At 41.1% G+C, this 15,174-nt stretch overlaps 1 protein-coding gene across 4 annotated transcripts in view; it reads left to right on the forward strand.

Annotated features, from left to right (window-relative positions):
- Positions 1–15,174, forward strand: part of c21h8orf34 (chromosome 21 C8orf34 homolog) — a 58,965-nt gene that overhangs the window by 7,623 nt on the left and 36,168 nt on the right. For 3 of the 4 annotated variants that reach the window (XM_044338834.1, XM_044338832.1, XM_044338833.1), the window contains exons 2-7: positions 3,530–3,674; positions 3,906–4,037; positions 6,131–6,250; positions 6,482–6,510; positions 7,468–7,631; positions 12,838–13,004. In XM_044338834.1, the coding sequence (XP_044194769.1) occupies positions 3,530–3,674; positions 3,906–4,037; positions 6,131–6,250; positions 6,482–6,510; positions 7,468–7,631; positions 12,838–13,004 (757 nt within the window). The remainder of the gene's footprint in view (positions 1–3,529; positions 3,675–3,905; positions 4,038–6,130; positions 6,251–6,481; positions 6,511–7,467; positions 7,632–12,837; positions 13,005–15,174) is intronic. The other variant, XM_044338835.1, reaches the window with a different exon arrangement.

Genomic DNA, 15,174 nt, shown 5'->3' on the forward strand with positions numbered 1-15,174 from the left:
GCCAGCTCGTGTGTTGTGGGCTGGTGGCTCAGTGTCTCCTCACATCCCGACATCCGTAGTTCAAACAGTCTACCAGGAGTCTGCAACAACTCAGGTGGAAATTCAGCAAGCAGGTTGACAAGAAAGAAAAGAGCAAAGCTTTGGCAAAGTCGCTTAAATCACAGAGCTTACATGGCGGCATCAATTCAATATCTTTGTTTTTAAATTTTTTAAATTTTAAATTCACCTTTTTTTTTACTACACTTATGCATTTTTCCATGTTATACATCCTTTAATTCCCACAAGAGAAATGTGTTTTTTGTCTTCTCAGACAGGTGAGTGTTCAGGGCCAGGAATAGAAAAGCATCCCTTGAAGTACTTACAAGGACACTTGAGCAGGGCTGGTGCCCTCTGTGACCGGAGATTGAACTCAGGATTTGTCGTTACTCACCACCTCGTTAGTGTTCTCGTCCTCCTTGTCTATCATCCCCCTTCTCTGTGGAACTCGCTCTCTGTCCTTCAATCTACCTTCAGAAATGTCCCTGTTTGCTCTCCTCTCCCCCTTTTACCTTTTCATTGCCTTTCCACATTCAGTTTGGGGGGTTTGTTTAAGTTGCAGGAATGCAGGGAGCGTCAGTGATTGTCATTGTCCCTGTAGGGAGTCCTTGAGAGCTTTTCCAAGGACACGGGTGTCTCTTGGCTGGCTGACAGCTTGTCAATTACTGCCACCAAACCAAACTGCCTGAGCACAGAGATATCTGGCCCGACAACAGATCTGCACAGATATGGACTGCATCTCTCTGTTGCTAACACCACCTGTTGGCCTGCTTGAAGTGCACTGATGCAGAGGCTGAAACTTCCTGCCTCTTATCTCTCTCTCACACACACACACACATACACACACACACACACACAAACATATGCTAGGGATGCTATTCTGCTGATGCAAGTCACTCCAAGCCAAATAGCATTAAAGTCTACTTGTATATAGATATGTTGACCCAAATTTGAGTCTACATCTCACTATGGTTGCTGTCAAAGAAAATATGATTACAAGTCAAACTGCATGAGCTTATCAAACAGGAGGTTATTTAAAGCCCCTCATTACCATAGAAAGTGAATGTGTCGGATACGATTACCTTGCTATGCTGTATATATGACTTATGTTATGTATGCATATACTCCATGCAGATGTGGAGGTATCTTTTTATGATGTTATTGTAGATGGTGAAGGACACATAGGTACACGGGTGCATTAGCTCGCTCAGCAGCTTGTGTCATACTGGATGCAAAACGCTCGACGAGACGTGCAATCAATATATGCTGGCACACAAGTGTTTTACAGTACAGACGTGGGCAGAATGCAGATGTGCTGCCATTTCCCTAAAAATGGCCAGGATCTTCTTACAGTATCTGTCTTTAGTCATTTGCCACTATTTGCTTCATGCATCTGACTCATGCCTGTGTTACTCTGTCCACAGAGCTACGTGTGCGGTTACCACTGGGAAACACAGTCATGAAAAGCCATAAAAGAATTGCACATCCTTCCCTTTACCCCATCCCTGCGAAAAAACTATTAAGACTCGGAAACCCTGGGGTACTTAACAGAGTTCTGCTAGTTTGACTTCCCGTATAATCTACCAAATTACAACCTTCATTTATAGACCTCCTGTTGCTAGGTTAGTTAAATTACCCACAGGAGCTACTAAGCAGTAATTACAACTTTTACATCTTAGCATTGTTAGTGGTTTATAATTATTGGATGCAGGCCACAGAAACCAGTTGCAGTTGTGAGGAGAGATACTTGACTAAACTCACACGCCGTATATTCTTTCAAAGAATTCTCTCATATGGCTGTTTCTCAGAAATAACATCATTGTTCTTCTCTGAAGAGCTTGTAGATCACTTTAACTTTATCTCACAGGCAGAGGAGCGTGGCTCCGCACTCCTTAAACCTGCAGACTTCAAAGAAACATTTCAGCACACTCCTTGTTTGTCCATTCACATACTGTTTGCTGTCAGAACTGCTGTAGACAACAAGGCCGGGCAGGAGTGTCCCCCTGACCAATTATCTGATTAGCTTTCCAAGCACACACAGTGCAGCCAAGGCTAGCCAGCTATAATACACACACACAAGCTGTCTCCCTGTAGCTCTCCCCACACCCTGAAACACACACACACACACAAACACACACAAACACACACACACGCAGATACATGAGCATGTCCACATAGGCAAACACACACAAGCCACCAATGTGCATGAGGGTACATTATTTTGTCCTGCTGCACATAAGCTTGTGTACTGTACTCACACACACACACACACACACACACACACACACACACACACACACACACACATTTTATCCATACATTATTGCCAATGCACTGCAGTCCACTTTCTTTGCTTTGGTTGAATCTCTCTGCAGTAGTCATCGTGAAGTCAGCCTGAGCTGTTCTGACTGGCTTAAACTGGTCAAACAGAGTTCATTTTCATACCATACCATGCTGGCACACACACACAGACACACACACACACTCAAACACAGCACAGAACACGCAGGCATATGCACGTTTCTCTTTACACATCTGATTCAGCGGGACAGTTATTCCCTACAGCTGTAATCAAAGAAGAGTTTAGCTTTAAAACTACTCTATAGGTGCCAAAAGTATTTTTTGGAATCATTACTTTCACATTGCATTCGTATGTCAACCCGAGTCTATTATAAGTCTTTGGGTTAGCATAGCAGATATGGTGTGATTAGTTATGACACGATTGGCGCATTTGATGCTGAATTCCCATCCTGCATTTGACGGATTTTAAATTAGCATGCAGAGAAAGAAGTGGCCTCTACCCTCAGCACCTGTTACTGCGACTCCCTGTGTGCTTTCCCTCTTTTCTTCCTTCCGCGGTACTTTTCCTCTTTTTAGCTGCTTTCCCCCCCATCAGTCCCATTCGTCAGTCTGTCCTCTGAACATTTCAACAAACTCTCCGTTCTTCAGTGTCTCATCAGTTAATTTTCTCTAACTTTTCACATCTTCCATCCACACCCTGTCTCCTTCACTTACTGTACATTATTAACCAGATTGTCATGTAAATGTCAACCCATTTTGATGATCAAAATCTTTATTTGGAATATAGCCTTTAAGAAGTGTTTGTCTCACACAGTGTTTTGGATTCTTGTCAACAGATTTCTTAAAACATCAGGGAAAGGACCATCTTTTTACTTCACAGCACCATATAAAAAATTTACTAATTGCCCAAAGTGTATTTTGCCTTGACTTTTCATCTTTTTTTATTAAAACTTGGTGTAGCAAATCCTTGTAACTACATTGAAGACAACAGGATTATCTAACCCCTATGGTGACTGTTCTCATATCCATCCGTTCTAGCAAACTCAACTACAAAACCACACATGTAACGCTTATAGGGATTGATTGTTTTTCTCCACTACAGCATGGTGAATACTCCACAGGTCCTACTCTACAGTCCTCTTTGTAGTGCCACTTTCATCTAACCGCTCTCTGCTTTACTCTGCTCCTGTAGGAGTTGATGACCAAATTGATAACTGAGACTCCAGACCATCCAATCCCTTTTCTCATTGATCACCTGCAGACCAAGCAAGACAGCCCTGGCAAGCTGCACAGAGCTCTCTCAGGCTCCGCAGCTCTGTGGGCGCAGAGCTCCCCAGGTCGGTACACACACACGCAAGCACACATAATGTACACACGCATGCACAATGAGGCATGTGTCTTGCTCCTCGTGAGGAAAAAAAAAAAAAAAAAAAGGTCGAAAGACAGCCATCAGTCTACGCCACAGAGGCAACAGAGCCTGCAGAGTAAACTTGCCCTGCATTTTTACACTACAGCATTTGCATAATAGGGCGTTCTGAACAGGAATTGTGACTTTTCTCTCCTAACAGAAAGCAAAAATACTCGAAGGGAGTACAGCAACTATGAGAAGCCATGGCAAATTCACCCAAAGAAACCGAAGAAATCCAAGAGCGACCTGGCTGTTTCGAGTATCTCTCCGCCTTCTCCGGAATCCAAATCCTGTGAGTTTCTTTTTTTGAGCCATCGGCACATCTCAGCAAAGTTTTGGAACTCCTGAATTATTTTGTGATTACGTGGATTTCACAGAGACACACACAGACACACTCAATCCACTTTAGAATTTCAAGCTGCACAATTTGGATACCTGTTGTATTGCTTGTATCCTAATTACATGCTCCATTGACTTTAATCTCCATTTTTAATTTGATATAATTATATCTAATTAAAGTTAGTCACAGTGTATAGTCCAGCGTCCTCCTTTCAGCTTCCCAGAGCCCTGCAGATGAGTTCATTATAAAGTGCCACTTTTTATACACTTGCTGTACTGCTGCTGCACTGTCGCACACTCTGAAGATGAATTGTTCACAAAGTTCCTGCATTAATGCAGATGAGGAGATTACTCCGCTGGGAACTTTTTTTAGTTCTGTAATAAATTACTATATCTATGATGTTAGAGTGAATGATAACACTTGAGACAATGAGGCTAGGTCAAATGGGGAGCAAGAAGATAGTCGCAGAGCCAAAGACTATTTCAATAATTTAACATTGTGCTCCGTCACTGCCAGACCAAGGCTATTTTAGGCTGAGGTCGAAGCATTGCTCACAATCAAGAGGACACGGGTGTCGGGATGACTGCATGAAGTTAGTAAAAAGGAAACAAGTGAAAGGGAGAACTCAGAATAAAGAAAATGACATTCAGCACATCAAGGTGTTCTTAAGTGAGGAGTGTTAGCAGCATTCCCGCTGCCCCCTCAAAGGAAGAAGTCTTCAAAGCTACATTTAATGTCAAATCACATTAAAAATACATGCATAGGTGTGTTGGTGTGCAGAGCTCATGAAAAATTGAAATCAGAAACTGCTTCTTGTCATTATTGTACATTGCAGGAAGAAAAACACAACAGCTGTCATAAATATACAGAGGTTCCACTAATATACTTATCAAAATAAATCCCACATTGTTGCATGAAGGCTATTCCTTTGTAATGTTCTTTGTACAATTTGGCAAAGGGTTAATATGCTTTGGCCTCCCTGCTTCTTGACTGATTCTTTAATGGGCAGCCTCAGTGGGAATTGAATCCTTAACCCTTAATCTAGGCTATTAAGATACAACACAGCCTTTTGCTGCAGCAGCAGCAGCAGAACACACAGAGCTGAGCAGACGGAGGACAGAAAGGCACTCTTTGCCGGAAGTAATGAACGTTTTTTTTTGTTTTGTTTTGTTTTTTTCTCTAGTCTGTTTTTGGCAGATACATTTGCTCTGTGGTTATGGTTGTTACAATGCCAAGCAGCTTAGTTAGGGTAAACATGGGTAGAGGATGGCAGATTGTAGCAGCAGTGCTGTCAAGTATTCACTATCGAGTTAATTTATTTATGTGTGAGTGCATGTACGTGTGCAAGGCAAGGTGTGATGCTGTCACATATGTGTCATTTAACATGCATGAAGTTTATTTTCAAATCTTCTTCATCATACTATGGTTGTGTCTGTTTAGACAATGCACAATGTCCAATAGATGAAAAGACAACCAATGCATTTGTTTGGCGTGTCTTCGTAACTCACTGGTTTTTCATGTTAATTCAAATTCAGCTATGTTAGAGCATAAGAACTTATGATCAACTACAAGTAATCCCTTTCCTATAAAAGGATATTGCTCTTTTCCTTTATAAATAATATCTGAATCCAACAGTTTATAAATTAACCATCATACAGAAACCAAGGGACGCTGCTAGAGGACGAAGACGAGATGTCATTACAGTATGTGGGTCATTTCCTGCTCCTGTTTGAGTTATTTTGAATGTTAATCAAAGAGACTGACAGACATTGTCCTCTGGCCTCCAGCCAGTCTGTGCTTCTGGAAGAGACACGTTGACTTTTCTGCCAGTGTTTCCCGTTCCACTCTATCCTGCAGTAATTCACAAGTCCTGTTTGGACAAATGGTGCATCAAGCTGAGCCACTTACAGATCATATCACAGTATTGTTTTTTCAGCTTTTTGGAGTTATTCTTGTTTACAGGGGATTGAAGCAAAGTTTACCAGCGGTGCTTTCGGCAGATCTGACATAAATTGAATGTTTGTGTTCATGTTGGTGATGTCCAGTGCCGCGGTCTGTCGAGTACCCGTCCTGGGACTGGAGGGAGAGCCGGGACTTTGACGAGCTCAACCATATTTTGCAGGAGAGCAAGAAGCTGGGCAAAGCCCTGGAGAGCCTTTCCCGCAGTGAGTGGCTGCAGCACAGCAGAGGGCATGCTTACACCATACTTAATACATCTTAACATAAAGAACTAATGTGTAGGCCTTTCTGTAAATGTCACTGTAAATCCGGGAAGGAAACCGGATCGAGCAGCTAATCTTACAAGCTCGCCACTAAGCTCAGAAGAAGTCTAAGAAGGGATTTTGAATTGTATTCGATGCTTCTCTGTGCTTTAAACCGTTTTCTTCTCTCTGCAGGCATTGCCATCTCTGATGAGCTCGACCAGGTAGATATTAACCAGACTGGAGTCTTTATTAAACTCATAATATACACTGACATTACAATTATGTGGAAATAGAGTTCTGTCACTCATCACTCTGCAGCCTCGCTTATACTACATCAAGTTAAAGCCATGTTTCATAACTTTCACTTGGTTGACAGAGCTGCACAGCTCTTTGTTTGATGATGAACTGCTATCTCATGGGAGTGATATGGGAGAGTGATACTTCAGTGAGCGTGTCCCCCATCTCCCTCTCCCTTGCTGCTTACAGTGTGTGCATCTTACACACACACACACACACACACACATAGCTTTGCCTGAGCTCTGTCTTTGTCCTCGCCTGGCCCCAATCCTCTCTCAACACAATAGTGCACTTGCTGCCCAGGGTGGAGATGCACATAGTGATTTGGAAGTGATGGGTCTGGATGAGATACACAGCATATGTTTTGACAGGGGCTTCACGTTTTGTTCAGTGTAGCAGTACATGTCCAACGTCCTTGGGTCCAAGCCCAGAGATTTTCCTTCTTTTCCGAGGGACGGAACAGGGAATGAATACTAAACCTGCTTAGATCATGCAGAGTCAATAAAATGTGATACTATCCTGGATTTAGTCAAAGACAAGCAGACATGTCTTTGCCTTTTTGTATTGAGCAGGGTTGTAAATGTCTTCTGGCTGGCTTTGGGAGTAGAAGGGGAAGGAGACATCAGGCGGTACTGTGCTGCTTTTTAAATCTCTACCTATATTGTACAGACAGATGTTTCTGTTAAGAACATAGTCTTAGTTATAACTTCATACTGGAGTGTTTTTTCTCAGATTTGAAAGTACACAGAGTTAAGATAAAGTTTATAGCAGCACCTTCACCTGCTTTCTCCTGCTCTTTTTCTTTTAAATCTGCATCTTTGTCTTTCTGTCTGTCCTTTTCTGTTCCTTTTCCTCTCATTCTTTCTATATTGTATTTTTAGAACTTAGGAGGCTATAACTCAGTGTTGCGCCCTCGGGTGGTGGGGGAGTGGGTTGGTCGCGAAGAAGTGGACGCGGACCCGCTGGCTGCTGAGATGCTGCTTCCTCCTGTCCCTCGGGCCAAAACTGAAGTTTGCTGGAGTGGAGACAGCAGTCCTGCTGGGAGGTTAGAGATTGACATCATATACATGAGTGTATGTGTGCATTTGCATGTGTGAATCATTTAAAAAGTTAAAAAAAAAAACATCAAGAAACTTCACAAAGCTATTGTTGGCTCTTTAAAAATGAGGAGACTTCTAGCTGTGGCTCCTGCTGCCTGAGGAATGCCCATCTGAATGGGTTTGATAATCCCATTTCAAAGGCTTGATCAAACATGCTTGTCATGATTCTGCTTCAACCCAATTTTGAATTAAAGCTAACCTCATTTCTGTGCGCTCAAGGCCAAAGGAATTTTGTGCTTGTTATTTTAAAAATGGCCCGTCTTTGACAATATAACTGCGTCATGCGTTGAACTGTTGAACATTTTCTCGCCCTCTCTTTTTTTTTTCACTTTCTTCAAAACTTTGTGTGTTTGCAAAACTATCGAGAGTCCCAATAGCACGGTACCTCTTTGACTTCCCAGTGAGATGTCACCGTTGGTGTGTGTGTGTGTGTGTGTGTGTGTGTGTGTGTGTGAGAGAGAGCGAGAGAGAGACTTTGCCTGTGAGTGTCACATGCACAGCAGCTTCTGATGTGACTAATTAGAGGAGGATCGGGTATAAAACCATAAATCATGCACAGGCCTGAGATGACATACACACACTGTTAATCTCATTAGGTTACTGTATGGGCGGATTATGTGGAGAAATCACTTAGTTAGGAGCCTGAGCTGGGAGATAGGGATATGTGTGGGCTTGCTGATGAGCTCTGCTCTGCGTGTGTGTGTGTGTGTGAGTGTGCGTGTAAGGATGTTTTGTGTTTACCTATGAGGAGTGAAAGAGACTTGTGCAGCTGTGTGTTTGGAATGATGCAGCATCCCAAAATAATCACAGCTTCTTCTCTCATTAACTGGGAGAGTACTTGGCTCATCCGATAGGTCATTTATATTAACTATGATTGAATTTACTGGGAACTTGCTCCCACTTCAGACTGTGTGGGAATTGAGATCAATTTTAATGTCCTCTGAGCTGTTTTCTGGCCAAGCCACAAAGTCAAAAATAACAAGATCAAGAAAAGCATAACATTTAAAGGTGTGAATAACAAGGTATCATAACTAGTGAATTTCAGATCTAGTCAGAAGTAGGATTTGGTTAGGTTTATAACTTGTCAGAAGAGATCAAAATGACTCTTGAGTTTGCCCCCTGAGTAAACTGGCAAAGACCAGTGCTGCCCTCGCTTGAAATCCCATCTGAGTCTTAATAGGCCAGCTTCTCTGGCATACATACACATTCAAACCAGTGTCCTCACATTTTTTTCTCACATATCTGACCTTATTTGTCAAACCAGTCCATCTCCCTCCTCTTACTTTGGTTAGTTTACTTGTTTTCATTTTCGATCTTGTGCTCCCGTCCCTCGTTCCACCCAAGCTGTCACAGAGGACCATAAGGAGAACTGACAGGTGGTGGAGGCTCTCTGTATGATTGGCCGCAGAGTCTAGGAGGATAAATGCAAGGAGCACATGGGAAATCGGATGAAACTGTAGAATATTCAGAGAAATGGTTTATTTTGACAGTGGAAGTGGACCTCCTCATCCGGTGTTTGTCAGTGTCATAAATTGTACTTCTCTCTCTTCTCACCTTCCTGTTATATCTTCACATTCTTTCTCTTAACACCAACAGACACAGCCCACTTATTGTACGCACAAACAAGAAAAGATCATGATAAACTGAGTAGGGAAAGCCAGCATTGTTGCCTTATACCTGTTTTTATGTTGTGGTCAAATTTATCGTCTTTAATAAAAGGTTTGTACCACCTGAGGTTGGTCCCAATGGAAAAAAAAACTGCTGACACTCTAGTAGCTGCCAGCAGTCATAGTGAGCCAAAGATATTCATTGGAGATATGAGGCTATATAATATGGTGCAACACATAAAAGTAATAAAACTTACTCAACACAAAATACGCAAACCCTCTTTTTTCACCATTATTACTTCTCTGCATTTAATGTGCAATTTGTTGTCCTCAGTTTATTTACTGTGTGAGACTTTACTTTCCAGTTTGAAATACTTTCTGTGCAATGTTTGGGAAATGTTTAACTTTTCCAAAGCTAGTGTTCAAATAAAGAACGGGGAAAAATTGTGGAAAACGCAGCATGTGCTGAAACAAATCAACCACCCTGCCCTGCCCATATTAGAAGATCTCATTTATACAGAATTACCATACAGAGGGTATGAAGAAATATCTGTCATCTTATGACCCTTTCCCATTATCTGTAAATAGAAGTCATTAAACTGAGATTAGCATCAAATTAATACTCTTCCGCCCCTCTAATCCACACCCTCCGCCAGAGGGATATGGAAATAAATGTATTCAATATAAAGGTAACGCATAAGTCAGTCTTCATAATTGTATTTGTATCTTTAACTGTATAGAGATTGGAGATATTATTTGGTCATTTTTCAGCTGTTCTCCATGTTCCAGGCTTATATGAAGATAATGCAATTTCACCTGAAAAAAAAAATGAATAAAGCTTTTGGGAGAAGATATATGAAAGACAGGCATCTGATTTATTTTTCCACATCCATCCATGTATTGTTCTTAATTAACAAGACAGCCTGAGACATTTTAAGATGTATGGTGCTTTGAGTGCTGCAGTAAGCAATGATGCAAATTCTAACGTATCGATAGGGATGGATTTTGCAGAATAATAGTGTATTTGCATAGCTTCATCCCGTGGCAAACAGCGGCTCATGTTTGTGAACGGCCATGTGTTGTAAATGTTAGTATAAGCATTCATGATAAAATAAATAGTGCAGTATGAAGACAAAGATCAAAGGTAAATGAAATGTTAATAGAACACAATCATTGTAAAATAGCAATATGTATTCATTATTAGATTTTAGTAACATTGATTCAGATTTTTCTAAATGTCATTTATGCTCGTCCTCTCTCTTTGCTTTACTTAAATGATTAAAAGATTAAAACAGTAACTAATCTCTCCTCCTGCTAGTCTTCCATCCCATCTTTGTTTAATACTTTGGATTTGATTATTGGCTTTCTTGCTGACTAAAAACCACATGGGATGCTTTGAACACCTCATATCCCTTTACACATTTTTAAAACATGCACGGTGCAGACTCTCTTTTGAACCTCACATCCTCTAAATGTTGCAGCTATTTGTTTTGTGGTTAGTAATACAACTATTGCTCTGTTGTTTGCTTCGGAGCAATTGCCCCTTCTTATCTTCTCCCTGCTAACCATTAACAGCAAGGTGTACTGTACCTGCATGACACTTGAAATGACCGTATGGTATTTTGTCCCTAACACAACCATGGAATGGCTGCCAAGTGCAACCAGTGGTGAAAAATACTTTCAATGTAGTCACACATCTGCACACTAATGAGGGAAATACAACATTTTGTACTCCCTGTAAAGCCTGAGCCTACTTAGATGCAAGCCGGAAAGATTAGGATGAGAGGATGTAATTACAATAGGAACATATTTATTGTAAAGTGTGCTTTTGTTGAGGTTTTAAGCAGGTTCATGCACAGATAGACACCTGGTGGTGCTCAAATACCTGCCCTTTTGGCCTCTGAGTAGATAAGTGCCCTTTTTGCAAGACTTTTTTTTCTTTCTTTTTTTTAGAATTTTATATTTTAGTTTTTAAATTTCACCCATGGCATCTGTTCTAAATTAAAAGTGTGCTGTAAAGCCCAACAATTGCATTTGAGTTCTAAAATTCTGCAAGACCGCATGAGTCCTGCCCCTCCCTCTTCAACTTCCCTCATCACATTCACCACAGTTAACGCACGCAAATTGACCACCCTACAGGGCAGCATGACCCTTGTCTCCCTGACCTGCCTCCATTGGTGACAGCCAGGTAAAGATAGTGTTTGCCCTAAGCATCGGCATTGTCACTGTTGTGAAATGAAACCACTATTAAAACATCTTAATACAGCAGCCAGCCTAATTTACAGTAGGCAGCAGCCAACCATTAAGCTTAACAAGCAAGCTAGTCTGGCATAAAATAATGTTGTCAATGAAAATGAATGAACTCCAGTAGGCTAGCTAGTTCCCTTGTCAGGCAACTGAAACAAATAAATATGCATTACATGGTTAATAGTCTATGCAATCATATCTCTCCTCTCCTCTCCTCTCCTCTCCTCTCCTCTCCTCTCCTCTCCTCTCCTCTCCTCTCCTCTCCTCTCCTCTTCTCCTGTGTCAGCAGCTCTTCTGCTAGCAGCAATATTCAAGCCGCAAGGGTTTTTGGGGGAGACAGACCCCACCCCACCCCCCACTCACACACCTCCTCCTTCCTCTCCCTTCACACCCTGCACTTAAATCACACTCTACCAGCCATCTTCCTCCTCTTTCCATCCCATCTCTATCTGTAGTTTCCTCTCTGGTTCAGTTAAAGCGGGACAACAAGACTGATAGTTTTAATTTTTATTCGCTGAGAAAGAGTCTGAATTTATTGTTGAACAGGACTCAAAGGTCAACCTGAGTGTAAAAGTGTAGATATAGATCTAGTTCAGATTGATTTTATTCTTTAAAAACTACAGGATTTGTTCTGATGAGACACAGTTTGACAGTTTGATTAATTCCCTACTGATTGTAAAACTGATCAAAGTTGCTCCAGTTGGTTCCTCCACTCATTGTGTTTGTGTTTGTGTGTGTGTGTGTGTGTGTGTGTGTGTGTGTGTGTGTGTGTGTGTGTGTGTGTGTGTGTGTGTTCATACTGCAGAAGCATCGTCGCTGTGCTGCTTGCTGATCAATGAGATGACCTAACAGACATGTAATGTGAATTCATGTATTCACGTGGCCCTGGCTTGAAGCATACTTAATAATAATAATAATAATAATAATAATAATAATAATAATAATAATAATGATAATAATAATGCATTTTATTAATGGTCACCTTTCAAAGCACCCAAGGACATTTTACAAGACACAGCTAAAAACAAGCAGACAAGCAGCGATGTATCAAGACATGATAAAGTCAAACAAAGCAGGGATATATAATAATAAGTTAACACAATAGATAGGTATAAAATCATCATCAGTGCAAAACTCAATGTGGTTGTAACCATTAGAATCAGGATCAGACCGAATATGCCAGTTTGAAAAGGTGCGTTTTGAGATGGGACTCACTATTGATACTTGGATGCTTAATGGAAGTGATGATGAGGTTTCACACTTCATTCATGACTCTTCCTCTGCATTTCTCTTTCAGCCTGAAGATGGAAACAAAGAGCAAGGGGCTTAAGGAGCAGCAGCAGCATCACAAAAAGCTCCTGGCTGCCATGTTGTCCCAGGACTCCTTTGATTCAGTCCACAGCCCTGCCCCCTCTGTTGCAGAGGAAGAGATGGAGGACGAGGACGATGCCATGGAGCTTCTGGGTATGTCACAAGCCTATGTATACACCACCGACCTACATGCACATACATAATGCAATTGCACAGAAAACCTTTTCATGTTGATTCACTGCAGTGTACAGTACAACACACAGTTCACACACATTTTTCATTTGACCTCTGTTAAACATAAAATGCCATTGATCATAATACTGAGCTGCTTCTGACAGGCAGGTGTACGACGCCTTAATGTGTGTATCAGCAGATGCTCGGTTGCTGTGTGAGACCGACACCTGTTTACTTACCAGCTCACACTCACCAGGAACAGCTTGCTGTCATTACCTTGCCTTAGCCATGAAAGCTGACTAATGTCTCATTCACATGGAGACTAGAAAAAAAAAATTTGAGCTGCAACATTTCATGTTTAATGATGAGTCATTCTGTGTGCAGAGCTCATTAGTGTTTTCAGCATCTTCCCTAAGTTTCCATGATAAAATCTGTTCTGATGAGTAGAATCCCACCTTCTTTTTAATGATTTTGAACTACAAGGACAGTACACTACCTGTATGTCTGATGTACCAAACATTTTATTATTTCCATTTTAATTATTGCACTGACTAGATAACTGATCAACCATATTGATATTTACAGTTAAAATTGAAATTCTTTGGTAAAAACAGTTAAAATATCTACAGCATTAAATGACCAGTGTGTAAGATTCAGTGGCATCTAGTGGTGAGGTTGTAGATTGCAACCAACTGAATACCCTCCCCCTCACCCTAAGCGTGTAGGAGAACCTATACAGCGGCTGTGAAACTCACGAAAAACATGAAAGGCCCTCTCTCGAGCAGTATTTGGTTTGTCCATTCTGGGCTACTGTAGAAACATGGCGGCCTCCATGAAAGGTACCCTGCTCCCTGTGTAGATATAAAGGGCTCACTCTAAGGTAACGAAAACACAATTATTCTTATTTCCATGGGATTATACACTAATGAAAACATACCTATGAATAGTATATTCCATTTCTGCCAAGTCCGTTCTGCTAGATGCCACTAAATCTTACACACTGGACCTTTAACGGAGTCAAGTCTGTTTTAAAACAATAGGTAGGTGCCCATATGAACATTGGGGGACAAAATCTAGAGTCTGCGTTTTGTGCAAAACACAGTATATTTAAGTTTATCTGAAGTTAATATGAGGCTTCAGCCATCTGAGTTAGTCAAATAAAGTGGATATCTTCCACAGTTATGGTCTTATTAGTATAAAAATTCCCTCTTTGGGTCTTGACGGACAGCGTTTTCCAGTTCAGCTGCAGTGGAAGGATCATAACAAAAAGAGGGAATTTAGCACTAAAGTGACTATAACTTTGAGAGATAGCCACTTGATTTGACTAATTTGGATGGCTGAAGCCTTATATTAGCTCAAATAAGCTATTAAATACATTTCATAGGACAGCAGACTTGAAAAATTGTGAACCCATCCTTTAATTATAAATAACAAGGTTTTTAGGGTTTTCTTAGTAGACACATCAGTGTAGCACCAACTTTCAGCATTGGAAGTGGCAGAAATTCGTCATAGACGAGGTATAGATAGAAAGTTTCTCAAAGACTAGAGAGCAATGAGGTCATAAGGCATGTTGAGATAAGGTTTCTTAGCTGGAAAAACAAATGGTTGCTCTTACAGTGCTGTTATGATGTTGTGGAAAAGCATGCTGGTAAAAGTGGGAAAGCGCTTTTCCTTTAATAGATAGAGGGGATAGCTAAAACAAAAAAAAAACATTGTAGCTTACATTCAGTCACACCTAAACTCAACCTGTAGATCCAGCCACTACATACTGTGTAGTGACTGGATGAGCCAGTTTATGTGCTCTACTAAGGAGTCTTAGTAGTAGCTGTTGAAGGAAACTATGCTTCCTGTTTACATAGTCTGGCCAGATGTTCTCATCCAGTGAGTCGAGGTATTCACTCTGACAACTGAAGAATCACAAAGTAGCTCCTTTGATTTACTTTTGGTGTGTTTGAGTGTGTGTTTGTGTGTTTGTGCGTGTTCACATTCCTTCATGAGCTGACTTGAGATGGATGAGTAGGTGACAAAGTGTAAACAAATCTGATGTGAAGTCTTGTTTTGGCTTTATTCAGTGAAGGGTCTGAGAGCTCGTCACCCAGACTGTGCATACGCAGGATGTAATGCCTCACGCCAAAATGAATTTGTTGCC

Source organism: Thunnus albacares, chromosome 21 (assembly GCF_914725855.1).
Source record: "Thunnus albacares chromosome 21, fThuAlb1.1, whole genome shotgun sequence".
NCBI lineage: Eukaryota > Metazoa > Chordata > Actinopteri > Scombriformes > Scombridae > Thunnus > Thunnus albacares.